Source organism: Bufo bufo, chromosome 4, assembly GCF_905171765.1.
Source record: "Bufo bufo chromosome 4, aBufBuf1.1, whole genome shotgun sequence".
Taxonomy (NCBI): Eukaryota; Metazoa; Chordata; class Amphibia; order Anura; family Bufonidae; genus Bufo; species Bufo bufo.
Window position 1 is genome coordinate 291,013,080 of NC_053392.1, and position 24,079 is coordinate 291,037,158.

General features: G+C 46.3%; 1 protein-coding gene across 1 annotated transcript in view; it reads left to right on the top strand.

Annotated features, from left to right (window-relative positions):
- The first annotated feature begins 5,250 nt into the window (after nucleotides 1-5,250).
- Nucleotides 5,251-24,079, top strand: part of LOC120999170 (izumo sperm-egg fusion protein 1-like) — a 28,599-nt gene continuing 9,770 nt past the window's right edge. Inside the window, exons 1-2 of the mRNA XM_040430048.1 lie at nucleotides 5,251-5,315; nucleotides 20,356-20,662. Coding sequence (XP_040285982.1) covers nucleotides 5,251-5,315; nucleotides 20,356-20,662 — 372 coding nt within the window. The remainder of the gene's footprint in view (nucleotides 5,316-20,355; nucleotides 20,663-24,079) is intronic.

The window sequence follows — 24,079 nt, forward strand, 5'->3', positions numbered from 1 at the left end:
GGCCGGGGGGGGGTAGGTTTTGGGGTTTTCTGTAATGGACAGTGGTGTGCGGGTCAGTGGCCGGAGTCCACTGAGGGGTTGGGTCCGTAATGTTGCTTTGCTTGAATTGTTTCCGATTGTTTTGGCGGTGGTGCTCTGGAGGGATAGGTTTCGTGATAGGAAGGTTCGTTTTCACTGCGACAACCTGGGGGTGGTGCAGGCGATTAACGGGTTGACAGCTTCTTCTCCCCCTGTGGTTAAGTTATTGCAGCATTTGGTGTTGTGTTGCTTGGAAATTAATGCTTGGATTGTGGCGGTGCATGTGCCAGGGGTTGATAACGGTGTGGCTGACTCTCTTTCTCGTTTGCAGTGGGAGCGTTTTCGGCAGCTCGCCCCGGAGGCGGAGGCGGTCGGGTTGGTGTGTCCGGAGTCCCTGTGGGAGCTCTTGGAGGTACGGTAGCGGGCTGTTGAGGGAGTCTTTGAGTGCTGGCACTCGGGCGGCGTACGGTAAGGCCTGGAGTGAGTGGGAGGGGTGGTGTGCTGAGCTAGGAGTGGGGGTCGAGAGGGTGAGGTTCAGTTGGTCTTGTTCTTGGGGAATTTAGCTGAAATGGGGAGGTCGGTAGCGCAGGTGAATCGGGTTATGGCGGGTTTGGCATTTGGTTTTAAACTTAGGGGCCTACCTGATTTTACGAAAACCTTTTTGGTGAGGCAGGTGTTGAAGGGGTGTAGGAGGGGGAAGCGAATTGCTGATCAGAGATGACCGGTGTCATTTGCTCTATTATTGAAAATAGGGGAGCAGGTGGGTGTGATTTGTCGGTCGGAGGGTGAGGTAAGGTTGTTTAGATTGGCCTTTTCGTTAGCGTTTTTTGGGGCTTTTCGTCTGGGTGAGTTGGTGTGTCCTAGTGTTAATAGGGCAGTGAGTTTGTGTTGGGGGATGTGGATTTGTATAGTGACAGGGTGGTAGTGCGGATACGGGTGTCTAAGATGGATAGGGAAGGTAAGGGGTGTAGTGTGTCACTGTTTGGGGTTCCGGGTTGTGGGTTGTGCCCGGTGCGTTGCTTGAGGGAGAACCGGGAGGGTGTAAGTTTTGGGAACATGGGGCCCATGTTGAGGCATGAGGACGGATCGTTTCTGTTGCGATTTCAGTTCGTGGCAGTGTTTAAAAAATGTTTGGGGGCGTTGGGAATGGACTCTAAGCTTTTTACGGGTCATTCCTTCAGGATTGGGGCAGCTACGGAGGCGGCGAGGTTAGGTTTGGGTGAGGAGGTGATTAAGAAAATTGGGAGATGGGAATCTTCACGTTTTAAATCCTATGTTCGGTTGGGAGGTTGGTAAGCTGGAGTGGTGGTATTAATTTTCTTTTGTTTGTATTGCAGGTGCGGTTTTGGTGTGGATTCTTGGGCATTCATTTGTTTTCTGGGGTGCGCTGCGGGCTGATGTGCGACTGGATGGGCGTCAGCTTGGTTTCAGCAGGGACGAGGCGGTGCTGCGGTGGCTGGGGAGTAGGGGTATGTTGTGGGGAAGTGTGTTGAGGGAGGTGCACCATTTTGTGAGGTTGGATCGAGCCCCCGATATTTTAGTGTTGCATGTCGGGGGTAATGATTTGGGGGTTAGACCGTGTCGTGAGCTTATTAAGGATGTTAAGTTTGACCTTTTGAGGTTGTGGTCTCTGTTTCCGGGTATGGTGACTGTTTGGTCCGACATAGTGGCTCGGAAGACGTGGAGAGAGGCGCGTTTGGTTGAGCGAATCAACAAGGCCAGGGTGAAGGTAAATAGGGCTATTGGGAGGTTTATGGCGCGGAATGGAGCAGTAGCGGATCTGGAAGCAGGGAGTGGTGGTTTTTGGAGGTCGGATGGTGTTCACCTGAATGCGGTGGGCATTGATCTGTGGGCGCTTGGTTTGCAGAATGGAATTGAACGTGCTTTGTGTTTGTGGAGGAACGCGCAGGCTTGAGGGTGGTTGTAAGGTTCAAGCTGCGCGTTGTTGGCGGTGGGAGATCATAGAAGCTGGTGGTATATGACGGTAGTGGAAATGGGAGGGCCTCAATGGTGGGGCTGGACTCTCATAGTTTCAGGTACTTGGTTAATTGGAGAAGGCGTCCATCAGTTGGTGTCTCCGAGCTGGTGCTTACGGCTGGAGGCAAGATGGAGTTGCCAGGTTGGCTTCTTGTGGATGGTAACATTTTGGGGCTTCTACGATCTCCCTCGTCAGGGGTTAATGTTAATTTAATGTTATTGTTATTTATGGATGTATTTATTTTATTAATAAAACAGCTGCTGTGGCCGATTTAATCCAAGCAAAGTGTGTGGTGTTTTTATTGGGATGGTACTTGGATAGGGGAAAAGGGGGAAGTTATGGAGGGCCCTGAGTAAGTAACCAATAACCCTATCATGACAATGTGAATGATGTAAAAACAAGTGTGTGAAAACAGGAGAAAAAGCACCCCAAATTTTGTTAATCATTCTCCTAAATATGGCATATGTAGTCGTAAGATGGCATTTGAGCACACTGTAGGGATCAGAAAAGAAGGGGCGCCATATGGTTTTTGGAGGGAAGATTTTGTTGGAATTGTTTACGAGCGCCAGATCAGTCTCTGGAGACCAGTACAGAAATTTTCTGACAACCCTACATTTTATTTTTCCCTCAACTGAGTTTTATCATTGCTTCAATTTTGGGATACTTTTTGATCTATTTTTATTTAGCTTTTTGGGAAAGCAGGATAAAGAAAAGGTAGCAACCCTGCATTTCTTTTTGGGTTTTGCTATTATGGCAAACACTGCACGGGGGGGAAATTGAAATGTTGCCTTTATTCTGCTGGTAAGTACGATTACAGAGATACCAATTTTATATAATTTTTACGCTTTACCACTGTTAGACAAAGCATTTTTTTTTTAAAAAAATCCTGTTTTAGTGTAGCCACATGGCAATACCTAATTTGTGTATTTTTCTTTTTATTGTATATAGCTTGATGAGGAGAAAGGGCACTTTTTTTTTTTTTGCTTGAAATTGTAAATTGTTTATTAAAAACAAAAATTGGCATTTTTTTCCTTTTTTTTTTTTCCCTACTGTGGGACATCAACTTTTGGGGGTCTGATCCCCTCTACAATTCATTACAATTCATTATGTATTGTAATGCATTGCCTGTCAGTGTATTACACTGACAGAGTGACGATGAGACTGTGGAAGGCATCGGGCTGCCATACCAGTCATTGGGTCCCCATCACTGTAGAGCGGTGATCCGATGGGGTCGGAGAGTGAGTCCCCTCCCCCGGCAAACCCCCGTGCATGTCGGCACGGCATATGTGGAGTTAATGCTCCGGCATCTGTGTTTTCACCAATGTCTCTGCCGGGCTCCTGCTGCTGATTGAGTGGGCACAGTTTCTGCACCCACTCCATCAGCGCACTGTACATGTACAGTGGCTGTTGGGAAGTCACTTTCTGCTGCGCAGTACATGTACGGTGGGTGTCGGAAGGAGTTAAGCAAGTAAACGATTGCATGTGAACAAATTTGCAAATGATAATTAGAGATGAGCGAAATCGAAGTCGAATTTCCTCGCGCTTTGGGGTAACTAATTGCATTGTTTTCTAAAATAGCTCCTGCACATTAAAGACTTTGCTGCTCTTCTCCATATGAGTCGCCACAGCACGCCTGGTAAAGATCTCCCCAAGTATTCCTCCCATCGGGCCATATAAGAGTGTCTTTGAATTCGTTCCCGGGAGGGGGTCATCAGAATGGAGAGGATCTCAGATATTAACTCCTTCATATGTACCCCTCTTCTACAAAGAAGTTCAAATGTCGTTGGGAGAGAGACATTGGACCCTGAGAAGATAGATTGGGCAAAGTGTCTGATCTAAACATAGAAATAATTGGTCGAGGAGGGAAGGCTATATTTGCTATGAACAGCTGAGAAATGCAATAGGTCCCTAGAAGAGTTGAGCGGACACCTGGATGTTCGGGTTCGACAGGTTTGGCTGAACTTCACAAAAAAGTCTGAGTTCGGGACCCGAACTTGACCCAAACTTGACCCCGAACCCGAACCCCATTGAAGTCAATGGGAACCCGAACTTTTGAGCACTAAAATGTCTCTAAAAAGTCATGGAAATGGCTAGAGGGCACAAAACAAAATCGCTGTAGATCGCAGAGTTAAAGGGATTCTGTCATCATATTTTACCCCTATAACCTAAAGATATCCTCATGTCCGGACTAATAAGAAGAATCCTAAGCTGGCCTTATTAAATCTCACTGTGGCTCTATTTGTCCAAAAAACTGGTTTTTATAACCTGCCAATCACTTACTTAAGGTGCCCAAGGGGAGGTCCGTTAATACAGGGTGCCCGGCCGCACCCCTCGCCGTCCGGTGCCCAGCGCCGCCTTCCGTCTTCATCGCCGCCTTCCCTGTCTTCAGCGCCGCCTTCTACAGCTCAGCGCCGCCTCTGCAATCCTCCCGTCCCTTTGCCAGATCCCGCGCCTGCGCACTAGGCTCGGTCTGATGCGCCCGTGCAGACTCCTGGCAGCGGCTTCATTGAGCGAAGTGCGCACTTCGCTCAACCCTAATATGACCTGCAGATTGGCTGAGCTTAGTGCGCAGGCGCGGGATCTGGCAGAGGGACGGGGAGGATTGCGGAGGCGGTGCTGAGCTGTAGAAGGCGGCGCTGAAGACAGGGAAGGCGGCGATGAAGACGGAAGGCGGCGCTGGGCACCGGACGGCGAGGGGTGCGGCCGGGCACCCTGTATTAACGGACCTCCCCTTGGGCACCTTAAGTAAGTGATTGGCAGGTTATAAAAACCATTTTTTTGAGCCACAGTGAGGTTTAATAAGGCCAGCTTAGGCTTCTTCTTATTAGTCCGGACATGAGGATATCTTTAGGTTATAAGGGTAAAATCTGATGACAGAATCCCTTTAACAAGCACTTCTGATAACAGATTCTTTCCTATTCTCTCCCTCACAGCAGCAGCATCCTTTCCCTTCCCTAGTAAGAGCAGAGCGATGTGCAGTGCTACGTGACTCCAGCTTATATAGAGGCTGGGTCACATGCTGCACTGGCCATTCACAGCCATGCCATTAGATGGCTTCTTAGGGCACAAGAGTTAAACGCATGTTGATTGGCTGCTCTGCAGCCTTTCAAAAAGTGGCATTAAATCACGAACACCGAACTCGAACATGAACTTTTAATGAAAGTTCTGGTTCAGGTTCGTTGTCCAAAAATCCTAAAGTTCGGTACGAACCCGAACTATGCAGTTCGAGTTCGCTCAACCCTAGACCCTAGCGAATGGGTCTACAATGTCTGCAAAGCGAAAGACACCACGTTGAAACCATAGTCTCGTTGCTGAAGAGGTGAGACACGATGGGAGTAGTGGATGATATAGGAAAGAAGTCATGGAAGAGTGGTGGGAGATCAAAGGGAATCTATTACTACAGGTCCTCCATATGGATTTAATGCAGGCCATCGGTCCCAAAAGTTCCCTTGATGATGACGCACTGTAGGGGCTACAAAGAAAAAGGGGGTCAGTCAGCACATCCCAAAGCGCAGGGGCACGTTGCTATGGCTGAGAACAAGACTGTTAAACAAAACAAGCAATGCAACAGCTCACTGCAAACCAAATAAAGTACAAAATTGCATCATAATTGCAAATGCTGAACTAATAAGTTAGAGATACTTGGCAAATCGTTTTGCACGAAATTATTTGAGCCCGTCTGCCGAACGTCAAGGCAATCTCTAGTTAGACGGGTTCCTAACACTAAATATACCTGTTATGTGCCATAGTGGCTATTATATAATTCAGAAAGTGCAGGTTCCACTTACATGCTGGATCCGCCTGAATTTCTGTCATTTTCGGTGCCAAAATGGCCTCCATTATATCCAGGGAAAGCAGTTACCAGCATGCATGCCGGGCCCACTCCCCACCACCCCTGGCGCTCCAATGTGAAATACTTAACAGGGCCTTGAACCATCATGTGTGGTGTACAGCACTGGTCTACTCATATGGGACATGTGGACCTTTTGGACCCTTTTAGATTAAAGGGCCTAGGGTGTGACCTTTGCTGGAGAAAAAAGGTGGAGCCCCCCATCTTCTGTCTAACTATTCAGATTGGCTGACACCACCATGTATGAACCATGCTCAGCTCCTGGGCCCATTACTTACCCTCTCTTCCAAATTCTTTGGCATGAGTTTTTATAAACACTGCTGTGTGACGGGCACTACTTACTTGGTGGTTACTTTGTGCCATGGGTTTGCTATCTCTCCATTTTTCACTCTTGCTCTGTCCTGTCCTTCTGGTACTACCATCTTCTCCTTCCCTCCTCCTACTTCTGGAGGACTAGAGATCCTCTTTGGCAGCTGCTTCATCCTTCAACTGCTTGATAATTCAAATGCCAGCAAAGGGGCTGCAAAATCTAAAATTGTTTGAGCAGGAGGAGCCCGCTGCACTTGGGGAATAGGTGGCCTTCCATTTAGTACATTCTAGGGTGATACCTGCATGGGAAAGAGAAGGAGAAGGGAGAAAATCACTGAGCGCTGGGTTGCCTGGCATCCCCTGCAAGGCATAGAGTAAAACAGTGGTGGGCTGGATACAGCAAGGGCAGGCTAGAAAGTCTACTAGCAGCAGTCGAGGCCTGTAATGGCAGAAATGGCCATACTGTATACATTTCTTCTAGTACCAGTCATATCATATTTACTGACAATTCTCATGTATATACAGCTATAGCACCTGTCATATCACCATACTTACCCATCCATTTATGGCCTGGGTCAGCACAATATGCCAGGACTTCAGGGACAGTCCAGTCAAATTTTAGGACAGTTGGCAACTATGTATCATGCATCGCTACAGTTATAGTCATAGTATTAGTCATATCCCATATTTACAGGTTAATGGCTGTGTACACTTTTGTATTATTGTATTGTGCTCATTTTGAGCTAAAAATAATTTTTTCAATGGGTCTTTAATAAAAATGATGAGCCATTTTCCTTGCACAGCTTTGAGTTCTACTCCCAGCAGGATCTTTACTTACTCTCTGCTCTGTCAGGCAGGGAGCTGATGGGCTCCTTATCTCTGATCTCTGACCTTATAAATAGGGTTGAGCGAACCCAAACTGGAAAGTTTGGGTTCGTACCGAACTTTAGGATTTTTGGACTCGGACCCGAACATTTCCGTAAAAGTTTGGGTTCGGGTTCGGTGTTCAGCGCTTTCTTGGCGCTTTTTGAAAGGCTGCAGAGCAGCCAATCAACAAGCGGTTGACTGTCTGACCTTAGAAGCCATCACAGCCATGCCTACTAATGGCATGGCTGTGATTGGCCAGAGCAGCATGTGACCCAGGCTCTATATAAGCTTGAGTCACGTAGCGCTGCATATCACTCTGCTGTTACAAGTGTAGGGAGAGGATGCTGCTGGACTTGTGATTTCAGGGAGAGAATAGGAAGGAATCTAGCTCAGCGATCTACCTAGAAATAGTTGTGTGGGTGCAGGGGACAAACGTTTTACCCTGCCCTGAGGCCATTGACCAAAAAAAAATAACTTTCATAATTCTGTTAGTTAGGTGGGCGGCGGCCATTTTATGCAAGCTCAGTGCACCAGCACTGCGTCTGAGCTTTTGGGACATTGCAAATCACCAATTTTTTGGGCAAACTACAACATCTGGATTAGTCAGTGTGCAATTTAAGGTACACCCATACTTTTCTGGGGTTTGAAAAACACACTTTTTTTTTTTCAAAAAACTGTATTTTCCTGATCTGCAAGTGTTCAATTCAAGTTTAATATATACAGCTTTCATATTCTGTTACTAAAAAAAACACTTTTTTGGCAATATACAACATCTGGATTAGTCAGTGTGCAATTTAAGCTAGAAATACACCCATCATTTTCTGGGGTTTGAAAAACACACTTTTTTGTCAAAAAACTGTATTTTCCTGATCTGCAAGTGTTAAATTCAAGTTTAATATAGACAGCTTTCATATTCTGTTACCAAAAAAACACATTTTTGGCAATCTACAACATCTGGATTAGTCAGTGTGCAATTTAAGCTAGAAATACACCCATCTTTTTCTGGGGTTTGAAAAACACACTTTTTTGTCCAAAAACAGTATTTTCCTGATCTGCAAGTGTTAAATTCAAGTTTAATATATACAGCTTTCATATTCTGTTACAAAAAACAACAACTTTTTTGCCAATCTACATCTGGATTAGTCAGTGTGCAATTTATGCTAGAAATACACCGATCATTTTCTGGGGTTTCGAAAAACACACTTTTTGACAAAAAACACTATTTTGAGGCCTTGCAGCATCAGCACGTGTGAAATTACAGGCTTATATACTGCTGTCAAATTCAGTTGTTAAACAAACACTCGTTTGGGCACAAAACATTTAGTTGGCAGCCTTTGATGCAGATGTCATTGTGAGATACACCATTAATTCATTTTGGTTATATTCAGAGATTTTAAATACCGCCATTTGGTGCACCAATATTGAATTCAGGCCTACACTGGTTCAGGCCGTATGAGATAAACCCTCTACATGCAGGGGTTGGATTCAGGCATTTGAAATACAGCCATTTTGGGCAAAGAAATATTTAATTTAGGCCTACACTGGTTCACGCCCTGTGAGATACAGCCTCTACATACAGGGGTTTGATTCAGGCATTTGAAATACATCCATTTTGTGCAAAGAAATATTTAATTTAGGCCTACACTGGTTCAGGCCGTGTGAGATACACCCTCTACATACGTGGATTTGATTCAGGCATTTAGAATACAGCCATTTGAAATAGAGCCATTTTGGGCAAAGAAATCTTTAATTTAGGCCTACACTGGTTCATGCCCTGTGAAATACACCCTCTACATACAGGGGTTTGATTCAGGCATTTGAAATGCAGCCATTTGAAATAGAGCCATTTTGGGCATAGAAATCTATAATTTAGGCCTACACTGGTTCGTGCCCTGTGAGATACTCCCTCTACATAAAGGGGTTTGATTCAGGCATTTGAAAATACAGCCATTTGAAATACAGCCATTTTGGGCAAAGAAATCTTTAATTCAGGCCTACATTGGTTGAGGCCCTGTGAGATACACCCTTTACATACAGGGGTTTAATTCAGGCATTTGAAATACAGCCATTTAAAATACAGAAATTTTGGTCAAATAAATATTTAATTTAGGCCTACACTGGTTCAGGCCCTGTGAGATAATCCCCTCTACATACAGGGGTTTTATTCAGGCATTTGAAATACAGCCATTTTGGGCAAAGAAATCTTTAATTGAGGCCTAGTCTGGTTCAGGCCGTGTGAGATACACCCTTTACATACTGTCGTTCTATTCTACTATTAATTAAACACCCATTTAGGGCAAGATTCTAAATTCGAAAATTATGAGGAGAGCGTCAAATAAGGGACGTGGCACAGGTCGAGGTGCTGCTGGTGGAGTTCCTGTTGCAGGGAGAGGACGTGGTCGATCTGTGCCAGCTATAGGCACAAGTGAAACCCCTTCCTCAGGTGCGAGTAGGCGACAGAACCTGCAGCGGTATTCGGTCGGGCCTAATGCTGCTCTATGAATGGTGAGGCCTGAACAAGTACAGGCGATAGCAGATTGGGTTGCTGACAGTGGATCCAGTTCCTTCACATTGTCTCCCACCCAGTCTCCTGCTGAAAGACCACAGTTGGCACCTGCAGCCGATGTCCATCAGTCTTTCACCTCACCCCTTTGCAAATCAGCCAAGCAGTCTGACCCCCAAGTCATGCAGCAGTCTCTTCTGCTTTTTGATGACTCTGTTAGCAGGGTTTCCCAGGGCCATCACCTAGCCCTGCCCCAGAAGTGGAAGAAATTGAGTGCACCGATGCCCAACCACTTATTTTTCAAGATGAGTACATGGGAGGACCATCGCAGCACGTCTCGGATGATGACGAAACACAGGTGCAAACTGCTGGGGCTTTCAAAAGTGTGCAGACCGACAAGGAAGGCAGGGGTGAAGACTGGGTGGAATATGATGTGGAGGACGATGAGGTCCTCGACCCCACATGGAATCAAGGTCATGCGAGTGACCTATGTAGTTTGGAGGAAGAGGCGGTGGTCGCACAGAGCCACCAGCACAGCAGAAGAGGGAGCAGGGTTCAAAAGCGGAGCAGCCGTCCTGTAGACAGTACGCCTCCTACTGCCTACCGCAGCAAGGGACCGAGCACACCAAAGCCAGCTCCAAGGAGTTCCCTGGCGTGGCAGTTCTTCAGACAATGTGCTGACGACAAGACACGAGTCGTTTGCACGCTGTGCAATCAGAGCCTGAAGCGAGGCATAAACGTTCTCAACCATAGCACAACCTGCATGACCAGGCATTTAGTTCAGAAGGCGAGACAGAGAGAAGGAGGAGACGAGTTGGAAGCAGGGGGAGGTCGTCGCAAGGAGCTAGTGGCACAGTCAGACAGCATATATCGGCACCCGGGGTCAGCCAGACAGCACGCCAATCAACACATGCTGCTGCCACCACCAGAATGCCGTCATTGCAAAGCTCAGCAGTGTGGCATTTTTTTTGTGTGTCTGCCTCTGACAACAGCGATGCCATTTGCAACCTGTGCCAAAAGAAAACTGAGTCGTGGGAAATCCAACACCCACCTAGGTACAACTGCTTTGTGAAGGCACATGATCGCACATCACAAACGCCTATGGGATCAACACATGATGACGAGTAGAAGCAGCACACAACCTCAAAGCCACCATCCTCCTCCTGGTCCAGCATCTTCAGCCACGTCAACCACTGCTGTCCTCCTTGCCCCCTCTCAACCACCCGCCACTCCGCCTCTCACCTTCAGCAGTTCCATCTCATCTGCCCACAGTCAGGTGTCTGTAAAGGAAATGTTTGAGCGTAGTAAGCCAATGTCCCAGAGTCGCCCCCTTGCCCGGCGTCTGACAGCTGGCTTGACGGAACTCTTAGCCCGCCAGCTTTTACCATTCCAGCTGGTGGAGTCTGAGGCCTTCAAAAAATTTGTCGCTATTCGGACACCACAGTGGAAGGTACCCGGACGAATTTTGTTTTCAAAAAAGGCACTCAAAAAGGGCACTCAGTGGCACTCAGTGATTGAAAAGGAATTCATGGCATCTCTGGCATACAGTGTTGGGGCAAGGGTCCATCTGACCACTGATACCTGGTCTTCAAAGCACGGTCAGGCCAGGTATATCACCTACACTGCGCATTGGGTCAACCTGCTGACGGCTGACAAGCATGGAATGCGTGTCTCTGCAGCGGAGTTGGTGACACCGCCACGACTTGCAGGCAAGCCTACTGCCACCTCCTCTACTTCTCCTACTCCATCCTCTTCCATAACCTCCTCGGCTGAGTCCTCTTCTGCTGCGGCGTCTGGCTGCACATCAACTGAATCCCCCCAGCTCCCCAGGGGCTATTCCACATCCCGGATACGACAGTGTCACGCTGTCTTGGGGTTGACTTGCCTGAAAGCAGAGAGCCACACCGGACCAGCACTCCTGTCCGCCCTGAACGTACAGGTGGAACAGTGGCTAACCCCGCACCAAATGGAGATCGGCAAAGTGGTGTGTGACAAGGGAAGCAATTTGTTGGCGGCATTGAATTTGGGCAAGTTGTCACATGTGCCGTGCATGGCACACGTGTTGAATCTCATCGTACAACGCTTTGTGTCTAAGTACCCAGGCTTACAGGACGTCCTCATGCAGGCCAGGAAGGTGTGTGGCCATTTCAGGCGTTCCTACACGGCCATGGCGCAATTTTCAGACATTCAGCGCCGAAACAACATGCCAGTGAGGCGCTTGATTTGCAACAGCCCGACACGTTGGAATTCAACACTCCTAATGTTCGACCGCCTGCTCCAACAAGAAAAAGCCGTCAACGAGTATTTGTATGACCGGGGTGCTAGGACAGCCTCTGCGGAGCCGGGAATTTTTTTGCCACGTTACTGGACGCTCATGCGCAATGCCTGTAGGCTCATGCGTCCTTTTGAGGAGGTGACAAACCTAGTCAGTCGCACCGAAGGCACCATCAGCGACCTCATCCCATTTGTTTTCTTCCTGGAGCGTGCCCTGCGAAGAGTGCTGGATCAGGCTGTAGATGAGCGTGAAGAGGAAGAGTTGTGGTCACCATCACCACCAGAAACAGCCTTGTCATCATCGCTTGCTGGACCTGCGGCAATGCTGGAAGAGGAGTGTGAGGAAGAGGAGTCAGAGGAGGAATGTGGCTTTGAGGAGGAGGAAGACCAACCACAGGGTGCTCGTTGTTGTCACCTATCTGGGACCCGTGGTGTTGGACGTGGCTGGGGTGAAGAACAGACCGTCAGTGACATCAGTGAGGACGAGGAACGGGAAATGAGTAGCTCGGCATCCAACCTTGTGCAAATTGGGTCTTTCATGCTGTCATGTCTGTTGAGGGACCCTCGTATAAAAAGGATGAAGAAGAATGACCTGTACTGGGTGGCCACGCTACTAGACCCCCGGTATAAGCAGAAAGTGGCGGAAATGTTACCAACTTACCGAAAGTCAGAAAGGATGCAGCAGTTCAAAACAAAACTAAAAAATATGCTTTACACAGCTTATAAGGGGGATGTCACAGCACAACGGGAATCTAACAGGGGAAGAGGTGAAAGTAATCCTCCTCCTACCACGACCACGGCGGCAAGGACAGGACGCTTTACAGATGTGTTGTTGATGGAGGACATGCAGAGCTTTTTCAGTCCTACACATCGCCACAGCCCTTCGGGATCCAGCCTTAGAGAACTACTCGACCGACAGGTAGCAGACTACCTCGCCTTAACTGCAGATATCGACACTCTGAGGAGCGATGAACCCCTTGACTACTGGGTGTTCAGGCTTGACCTGTGGCCTGAGCTATCCCAGTTTGCGATAGAACTTCTGGCCTGCCCCGCTTCAAGTGTCCTGTCAGAAAGGACCTTCAGTGCAGCAGGAGGCATTGTCACTGACAAAAGAAGTCGCCTCGGTCAAAAAAGTGTTGATTACCTCACCTTCATTAAGATGAATGAGGCATGGATCCCGAAGGGACTGACAGTGGGGGATACGTTTGACTAACAAAGGGCCTGATGACATGCCTTGGCCTCAAAATGGTCCCCACGCTGCTGTATTTAATGTCTGCATACCGGATGACTTTCGTGAATTCTCCGCCACCAACTAGGATTCAAGCCGCAATGTTTTAGTCACCTTTCTGCCTTGAAAACATCAATTTCTCCAGCCGCTGCTACAACAGCGGCTGCAACAATAGCATTGTTTTTCAGGCATGTGTACATGCCTAATTTTTCTGGCCTCCGGTGCTGCACTGTGGCTGCAAAAACAAAACAAAAAAAAAGGCACATACAAGTGTCAATTCCCATTCGTGATCGTTACCTTGTTGTGGTGAAGGGGCTTGCATATCACAATGAAGCGATCATCACCTCTGTGAGTGTGTTGGCAATGTTGCCACACCCCAGATGATAAGGCCGTTGCTTCATTATGATCAGACCAAAAGCGATCGGCTGGATAATTTTTCATAGAAAAAACATACATTTTTAAATATTTTTTTTTTAAGTTGTATGGGTGGGTTTTTAATACATAAAATAAAAAAATCATAACAAAGTCTCTTAATAGTTTATTAGAAATAATGCAGACAATTTAAAAAATCCCCATCAATTTCAATACAAAGCAAGTACAAAGCTCAGAACTAAATTATTCCAGGATGTCGTAATGGTTTGTTAATTCGACAATGGTTAATCAATTCGACACACGTCCCCAGATAGGGGACGTAACAGGTATTAAACTGATAGGAATAGTACTAGTTAAGATACTACTCATATAGGGTGTCACAGCACATTGCTCCGTGCACGCGCAGTGCCCCAACTTGGGACTGAGTAAGAGGACCGACCAAGCTGCTTTTTCCATCTCCCGGTTCCTAAAATCAATTCATTTTGGTGTATCAGAGTTTGGTCTGTCACTGTGAAGGCAGTCGAAGGTACCCGGCCTAAATTTTTTTTCACAAAAGGCAATCCCACCCTGATATGGGACGTAACAGGGATTAAACTGATGAGAATAGTACTACAGAAAATAGCACTCATATACGGTGGGGCAGTAAAATGCACGGCGCAGACGCAGTGACCGTGGCGTGGATTCAAACAAAGAGGAGGGAGACAGCATTTTTTTAACCATCTCCACGTTCGAAAAATCTATTTAATAAATTGACCCCAGATTGGGGACGTAACAGGGATTAAACTGATGAGAAGAGAGAACTACAGAAAATACCACTCATATCCGGTGGGGCAGTAAATTGCACTGCGCAGACCCAGTGACCGTGGCGTGGATTCAAATAAAGTGGAGGGAGCCAGCATTTTTTTTAACCCTCTCTCCGTTCGAAAAATCTATTTAAAATTTTAACCCAGATTGCGGACGTAACAGGGATTAAACTGATGAGAATAGTACTACAGAAAATACCACTCATATCCGGTGGGGCAGTAAATTGCACGGCGCAGACGCAGTGACCGTGGCGTGGATTCAAACAAAGGGGAGGGAGCCAGCATTTTTTTAACCATCTCCCCGTTCGAAAAAACTATCTAATAAATTTACCCCATATTGGGGACGTAACAGGGATTAAACTGATGAGAAGAGAGAACTACAGAAAATACCACTCATATCGGGTGGGGCAGTAAATTGCACGGCCCAGATGCAGTGACCGTGGCGTGGATTCAAACAAAGGGGAAGGAGCCAACATTTTTTTTAACCATCTTCCCGTTCGAAAAATCTATTTAATAATTTGACCCCAGATTGGGGACGTAACAGGGATTAAACTGATGAGAATAGTACTACAGAAAATACCACTCATATCGGGTGGGGCAGTAAATTGCACGGCGCAGACTCAGTGACCGTGGCATGGATTCAAACAAAGGGGAGGGAGCCAGCATTTTTTTAACCATCTCCCCGTTTGAAAAATTTATTTAATAAATTGACCCCAGATTGGGGACGTAACAGGGATTAAACTGATGAGAATAGTACTACAGAAAATACCACTCATATCGGGTGGGGCAGTAAATTGCACGACGCAGTGACCGTGTTGTGGATTCAAACAAAGGGGAGGGAGCCAGCATTTTTTTAACCATCTCCCCGTTCGAAAAATCTATTTAATAAATTGACCCCAGATTGGGGACGTAACAGGGATTAAATTGATGAGAATAGTACTACAGAAAATACCACTCATATCCGGTGGGGCAGTAAATTGCACGGCGCAGACGCAGTGACCGTGGCGTGGATTCAAACAAAGGGGAAGAAGCCAGCATTTTTTTAACCATCTCCCCGTTCGAAAAATCTATTTAATAAATTGACCCCAGATTGGGGACGTAACAGGGATTAAACTGATGAGAATAGTACTACAGAAAATACCACTCATATCGGGTAGGGCAGTAAATTGCACGACGCAGACGCATTGACCGTGGCGTGGATTCAAACAAAGTGGAGGGAGCCAGCATTTTTTTAACCATCTCCCCGTTCGAAAAATCTATTTAATAAATTGACCCCAGATTGGGGACGTAACAGGGATTAAACTGATGAGAAGAGAGAACTACAGAAAATACCACTCATATCCGGTGGGGCAGTAAATTGCACTGCGTAGACACAGTGACCGTGGCGTGGATTCAAATAAAGGGGAGGGAGCCAGCATTTTTTTTTAACCCTCTCTCCGTTCGAAAAATCTATTTAAAATTTTAACCCAGATTGCGGACGTAACAGGGATTAAACTGATGAGAATAGTACTACAGAAAATACCACTCATATCCGGTGGGACAGTAAATTGCACGGCGCAGACGCAGTGACCGTGGCGTGGATTCAAACAAAGGGGAGGGAGCCAGCATTTTTTTAACCATCTCCCCGTTCGAAAAATCTATTTAATAAATTGACCCCAGATTGGGGACGTAGCAGGGATTAAACTGATGAGAATAGTACTACAGAAAATACCACTCATATCGGGTGGGGCAGTAAATTGCACGACGCAGTGACCGTGGCGTGGATTCAAACAAAGGGGAGGGAGCCAGCATTTTTTTAACCATCTCCCCGTTCGAAAAATCTATTTAATAAATTGACCCCAGATTGGGGACGTAACAGGGATTAAACTGATGAGGATAGTAGTACAGAAAATACCACTCATATCCGGTGGGGCAGTAAATTGCACGGCGCAGACGCAGTGACCGTGGCGTGGATTCAAACAAAGGGTAGGGAGCCAGCATTTTTTTAACCATCTCCCCGTTCGAAAAATCTATTTAATAAATTGACCCCAGATTGGGGAAGTAATAGGGATTAAACTGATGAGAAGAGAGAACTACAGAAAATACCACTCATATCGGGTGGGGCAGTAAATTGCACGGCGCAGACGAAGTGACCGTGGCGTGGATTCAAACAAAGGGGAGGGAGCCAGCTTTTTTTTAACCATCTCCCCGTTCAAAAAATCTATTTAATAAATTGACCCCAGATTGGGGACGTAACAGGGATTAAACTGATGAGAAGAGAGAACTACAGAAAATACCACTCATATCCAGTGGGGCAGTAAATTGCACTGCGCAGACACAGTGACCGTGGCGCGGATTCAAATAAAGGGGAGAGAGCCAGCATTTTTTTTTAACCCTCTCTCCGTTCGAAAAATCTATTTAATAATTTTACCCCAGATTGGGGACGTAACAGGGATTAAACTGATGAGAATAGTACTACAGAAAATACCACTCATATCCGGTGGGGCAGTAAATTGCACGGCGCAGACGCAGTGACCGTGGCGTGGATTCAAACAAAGGGGAAGGAGCCAGCATTTTTTTTAACCATCTCCCCGTTCGAAAAATCTATTTAATAAATTGACCCCAGATTGGGGACGTAACAGGGATTAAAACTGATGAGAAGAGAGAACTACAGAAAATACCACTCATATCGGGTGGTGCAGTAAATTGCACGGCACAGACGCAGTGACCGTGGATTCAAACAAAGGGGAGGTAGCCAGCGTTTTTTTAAACATCTCCTCGTTCGAAAAATCTATTCAATTCACCTATCGGGGACCCTTGGTGTTGTACGTGGCTGGGTGGAGAAAGAAACCTTCAATGACATCAATGGGACATGGCTAGCTTGGTATCCAACCTTGAACAAATGGGGAGTTTGCGGTTGGGCAAATGGACTGTTTGCGGTTGTTTGCGGTGCATTAAAAGGGGAGTTTGGTCTGTCAATGTCTGTGAAGCGGGCGTAACCCTTACACTACCTGATCGATACAACATCATACCTGATCGTATACACACACTGGATGTTTTAAACGTTGTTAAAAAAAAAATTGGATTGTTAGGTGTTTTATGCCCTTTATGGATTAAAATCCAACTCTGCGTCAACTACACAATTTTCCATGGGAGTTTTGCCATGGATCCCCCTCCGGCATGCCATAGTCCAGGTGTTAGTCCCCTTGAAACAACTTTTCTATCACTACTATGGCTAGAAAGAGTCCCTGTGGGTTTTAAAATTCGCCTGCCTATTGAAGTCTATGGCGATTCGCCCGTTCGCGAACATTTGCAGAAATTCGCGTTCGGCGTTCGCGAACGGAAAATTTTATGTTTGCGACATCACTACATATGGGGAATCAGAGCCATAAATATTGAGTTTTGTTTGGCTGTTAACCCTTGCTTTGTAACTGGAAAAAAATTATTAAAATGGAAAATCTGCCAAAAAAGTGAAATTTTGAAATTGTATCTCTATTTTCCATTAATTCTTGTGGAACACCTAAAGGGTTAACAAAGTTTGTAAAATCAGTTTTGAATACCATCAGGGGTGTAGTTTATTGAATGGGGTAATTTTTGGGTGGTTTCTATTATGTAAGCCTCACAAAGTGACTTCAGACCTGAACTGGTCCTTAAAAATTGGGTTTTTGAAAATTTCTGAAAAATTTCAAGATTTGCTTCTAAACTTCTAAGCCTTGTAACATTTCCAAAAAATAAAATGTCATTCCCAAAATGATTCAAACATGAAGTAGACATATGGGGAATGTAAAGTAATAACTAGTTTTTTAGGTATTACTATGTATTATAGAAGTAGAGAAATGGAAACTTGTAAATTTGCTAATTTTTCCAAATTTTGGGCAAATTTTGTATTTTTTTATAAATAAAAATGAAGTTTTTTTTACTCCATTTTACCAGTGTCATGAAGTGCAATATGTGACGAAAAAACAATCTCAGAATGGCCTGGATAAGTCAAAGCGTTTTAAGTGACACTGGTCACACATTAAGTGACACTGGTCAGATTTGCAAAAAATGGCCTGGCCCTTAAGGTGAAAATGAGCCCTGTCCCTAAGGGGTTAATGTCTATCTTTAGACACGGATAGTATAATGTCCCCTTAGTGCCCCCACACAGTAGAATGCCCCCTTAGTTACCCCACACAATAGAATGCCCCATTACTGCCCCCACATAGTATAATATCCCCATAGTGCCCCCCACATAGTAGATTCGCCCCTTAGTGCACCCACACAGTAGAATGCTTTAGTGCCCCCTTACAATTGTTTTGCTCCCTTACTACCACCACACAGTAGAATTCCTTTATCGACTCTACACAATAGAATGCCCCATTATTGCCCCCTTACATTAGATTTCCCATTTTAGTGTCCTCATATAGTAGAATGCCAATTTAGTGCCCCCTATACAGTCAAATGCCTCTTTTAGTGCCCCCTAACAGTAGAATGCCCCCTTAGTGTCCCCAAAAGTAGTTGTGCCTCCACACAGTAAAATGCCCCATTAACATGTAGTGTCCCACTAGGTAGGCGTGGGCACTACACAAGGGTCAATTGGGTTGCGTGTTACTTCTACTCACATGGGACAGTAATATTATATCTAACCATGCATTTAATGTATTTTTCTATGTGTTTTTACATGCAATGTTTTTCCCTGTGTTATGCATAGCAGGCCTATTAGGGTGTAGTTAGGCATCCTACACACTAGAGGGAGCCCCTAGTATAAATGTCCAGGCCCAGACAGGGAGGAGTTAGATCATAGTCAGGAGTCTGTGGAGACAGAAGTGAGAAGGCACCAGCCAGAGATAGCTGAGGGCCTCCTCCTGACATGCAGCTTGATAGCCCTGGCTGCTAGCTACGACCAGGAGGCTAGTGAAGAACTCTAGCCTGCCTGTAGATCAAGTGAGCCTCAGTTAGCTCAGAAGATTACCCCAGTAGAAGAGATGTACCTCCTGGGAGAAACCTGCAGCATCCCTCACAGTAAGGACAATACAGCAAGTTCAGATAAGTAACCTGATGGGCAGAAGTACTATAAAGTAAAGAGCAAGGGTCAATACTGGAGGAAGGATTTATATACCAAGGATTAAAGCCAGCAATTAGGCATCCGGGCCTTGGGATTCAGCCAGCTAGAATAGCTGAAGGGGATAGAGCAGCATTGCACTGCAAAGCATTAACTGTTTGCCCTCCAAGTATCTTGCATGATTAATACCTGCCATTATTGAAAGAAAACCTGCTTGTGGAGTATTGTTCAAGGGACTGCATTATCATCATTATCAACTGTAAACTGTCTGTAGTTTCAAAGTAAAGCAACGTTTGGTTCACCAACTGTGTACTCATTTAATCCTCCTACAAATCGGTGTGCCACCGTTACAGGCACTGGCGTCACAAATCTTAAAGGGACCTTACCTAAGGCACTTAAAACACCTACAACATCCAGGGCACCTCACACACCATCAGACCTGGTCCCTATCTACAGAGTTTGCCCCAGAGGAACTAGTGTCTGCCTCTCCTTCACTGTTGCATGCCTGCCCAGGGTTCTCCTCAGAAAAGTGAGTAACCCTCGATTGCCCATACCGTGACCTCACTGTCGCTATACCCTGCAGGTCTGGCGTGCTGCATAAATTGGCGTCAAAAACAGGATACGATCATTCCTGCGCCATTGCGGATATAAATACTGTGTGCTATTATATGCCTTAAAGTGAACAAGCTCTAATTGCTTTATTGAAAATTGCTGGGCCAAAGAACTGTCATAATTTGCGGTGTGAAATTGTGCTTTTTTTATGGACTGTTTTGCTGTTGTAAAGCCACCGCTTGCTGTCAGTGAATAAACAGCGTTTTGCTCAAGATGGCCGCTTAGCTTGCTTGGATTTATTGCTGCGTCATCTTCATACTAAATTGGCGGTAAAAATTGGCGCCTTCTGCTGAAAAGTGCGGGAAAGAATATATGTCCGCGCCACCGCCCTGTCTGGACATTTGCATTTCTGCAGAAATGGACTCCGCCTCCCCTATACTTGAGTACCTGGGGGGCGGCCTCCCAGAGCAATGGGAGGATCTGTTTACACATATTGGTGCCGCCCTGTCGCTCTCCAGAGAAGGATCGAGCGTGTTGGAAAAATGGGCGAGTACGTGGCCCTCATCTGAGCTGCCTCGCAGAAAAAAGACCATCCGAGAATTCGAAGATGTGGAAAGATTCCATGCTGCCCTGGACAACATCCGAAAAGGAAAGAGAGCGGACGCCTCACCTGAACCTGCAGCGGCTGCGCAGGATGCGCCCTCTACTTCACAAGTGCCGGCGGCGACATCGGAGGACAGCGATCCCGAATCCGAAAGCCTGGACGACCAGATCGTGCGGCTGGAGAAGCAGTTACGTGAGCTGCGCCAGATTGCCTCCGCCAGGATCCAGACTCCACCTAACCAGAAGGAAAGTAGACTTAAGGACTCGGACGTCTCCGGGTCTGAGGTGAGAGTACCTGTCCCTGCCAGCCGGCCACCTTTATTATCAGCACCTGCGGTGAGGCCCTCCAATGCTGTGCACCGACGCGCAGAGCCAGTTGTCCCGGAACCCACCCGGTACCCAGGCCAGTGCAGCAGCCCACAATTGTCATGCCTGCACCGGTGCGGTAGGCAACCGTGATCACCCCTAGGCCTATGGGGCCAATACCAATTCGGGGTCCTTTCATGCTGCAGTTGCCCCCCAATACTGTGTTGTGGGCACATCCGCTTGTTGACGCTCACTACAGGCCCCATCTGCAAGCGGAGCCAGGGAGCACCACTGTGATGTCCAGTGGATTTGATACGCCCCTGTGAATTGGCCTGCTAGGCTATTGATTTGTTTTCTTTTGCCAAAGGGACCTTATTGCTGAGGATTTAACCCTTCCAGGACAGGAGTCCTTTGTTTTGATCCTTTGTTGCTGCTGCCAGTTACCCACGGCTCAGTGGTAGTGTCGCCCACTGAAATACCAATTGCATCAAGGCCATGTTGTTTACAGGACCTCCTGCCTGCTTCTTCCATAATTGTACCCAGTTGTGCCTATTTGTATGTTGCACCTTTAACCCTTTAACCCCCTTTTCAGGTTGATTAAGGGTATTGCAGCACTTATTTTTTTATACGCCATTGTGAATAATGTGGATTATTTTTATTGTGCTGTGACTTTTATTATGCAACTTAAATTCCAAGGAAATGCGCCCAGGGATAGACTCTAATGCACATGAGCCTCTGAGATCTTGCTACTTAAAAGAAATGTGCCCAGAGATGGACTCCACTGTATGCGAGCCTCTGTGATCTTATACCTTCGCCACTGCTGGATTTGAAACACTTGCTTTGAATAAGAAAGGAACCTGGGTACGGACTCATGTTTGTTCTTTGAGCCTCCAAGAACTTTTAATTGTTTTGCATTTTTCTACTGTTCTATTATGGACAATTTGCACTTAAAATATTATTATGGACTATCCTGGTATTACTGATACGCTGCACCAGGTCAGCGCCCCTGTTCCCTTACATTATCCTGAGAGAAGAGAACGACGCCCCTTTTCACCGTACTTGCTCCTAAGCCAGTGGAACTGCCTGATGTATACATATAATGTATTTTGCAAATGTAGATGTATTTTCCTGCTTTCCATTATTTCTCTTTTTCGGGTGCAGTATCCTGCTGGGCAGGGCCCCTTCATGTTGCGCCAAGGACGGGCAACATCATAGCGTGGGGGTATGTAGTGTCCCACTAGGTAGGCGTGGGCACTACACAAGGGTCAATTGGGTTGCGTGTTACTTCTACTCACATGGGACAGTAATATTATATCTAACCATGCATTTAATGTATTTTTCTATGTGTTTTTACATGCAATGTTTTCCCCTGTGTTATGCATAGCAGGCCTATTAGGGTGTAGTTAGGCATCCTACACACTAGAGGGAGATAGGGAGCCCCTAGTATAAATGTCCAGGCCCAGACAGGGTGGAGTTAGATCATAGTCAGGAGTCTGTGGAGACAGAAGTGAGAAGGCACCAGCCAGAGATAGCTGAGGGCCTCCTCCTGACATGCAGCTTGATAGCCCTGGCTGTTAGCTACAACCAGGAGGCTAGTGAAGAACTCTAGCCTGCCTATAGATAAAGTGAGCCTCAGTTAGCTCAGAAGATTACCCCAGTAGAAGAGATGTACCTCCTGGGAGAAACCTGCAGCATCCCTCACAGTAAGGACAATACAGCAAGTTCAGATAAGTAACCTGATGGGCAGAAGTACTATAAAGTAAAGAGCAAGGGTCAATACTGGAGGAAGGATTTATATACCAAGGATTAAAGCCAGCAATTAGGCATCCGGGCCTTGGGATCCAGCCAGCTAGAATAGCTGAAGGGGATAGAGCAGCATTGCACTGCAAAGCATTAACTGTTTGCCCTCCAAGTATCTTGCATGATTAATACCTGCCATTATTGAAAGAAAACCTGCTTGTGGAGTATTGTTCAAGGGATTGCATCATCATTATCAACTGTAAACTGTCTGTACAAAGTTGGACTGTTGTTCCAAAGTAAAGCAACGTTTGGTTCACCAACTGTGTACTCATTAAATCCTCCTACAAATCGGTGTGCCACCGTTACAGGCACTGGCGTCACGAGTCTTAAAGGGACCTTACCTAAGGCACTCAAAACACCTACAACATCCAGGGCACCTCACACACCATCAGACCTGGTCCCTATCTACAGAGTGTGCCCCAGAGGAACTTGTGTCTGCCTCTCCTTCACTGTTGCATGCCTGCCCAGGGTTCTCCTCAGAAAAGTGAGTAACCCTCGAATGCCCATACCGTGACCTCACTGTCGCTATACCCTGCAGGTCTGGCGTGCTGCAAACACCCCACTCAGCACCCCACCCTAGATCACGCTTTAGATCAGACACTAGATCTGGGTGTCCTGATAGAATGAGCATAATCAGGCTACAGCAAAATGGCTACTAAAGCTTCACTAACCGTCACCACCTGGTGTTCCCTCTTGTGCTTAGTGCACCACTTAAATGCGATTGGATGCTTCTCTGATGTCAATAACAAGTGTCTTAACACATCTGTGGTCGCTGCCCCACGGAAGATGCTCACGGTAATAAACCGGATTGTGTAAGATTGCAGAAGGAGGTGAGCAAGGAGAGCCAAGACTAATGAGGATCACACTTAGAGATCCTGGCCCACCTCCTTCTGCACAAGAATCAATTCCAGAGCATAATGGCTAAATGTGACCTGCACCCAAGCAACTTCCTTGCAGCCAACGTCCCACGGCTAATCAAGACCGCCACACTTAACAAAAAACCCTTCACCAACTCAGTAGTTATGCCTTCTTAGTGCCCCCAAACAGTAATTATGCCCACTTACTCCATCCTCACAGTAGTGATCCCCCTTAATGCCCCCACACAGTAGTACTCTAGCTAATATAAGTGAAGGCCCCCAGTGTAAGTAAAAAAAACAATCAGTAATACTCACCTAGTCCCAGTGAACAGACCACATCCTGATCTCTCCAGCTGGCACAGTGCATTGACATCATCACACCTGCTGGGATGAGTAGATGAGGAAAGGGCTGGGGATTATCGTCAGCCCTAAGGGTGGACTGGGAACTTAAAGTGGCCCTGGAAAATAAAACTAAAAGTGGCCCCATGTTGTAGGTAGGCTGTTTATAAGAAGAAAAAAAAAGCTATGTGAATAGCCCCATAGACTGCAATGGCTCTGTAAGGAGAATGATCACTGTATCATCTGTGCCTTTACATAGGACTGCAGGTACATGATACTACATTATCTGCACTCTGTTCATGAAGCAACATGACATATCATATTTGTCAATCATGTAGCTTCATGAGCAGACTGTAGATAATATAGTATCATGACCTGTAGTCCTATGTAAAACCACAGT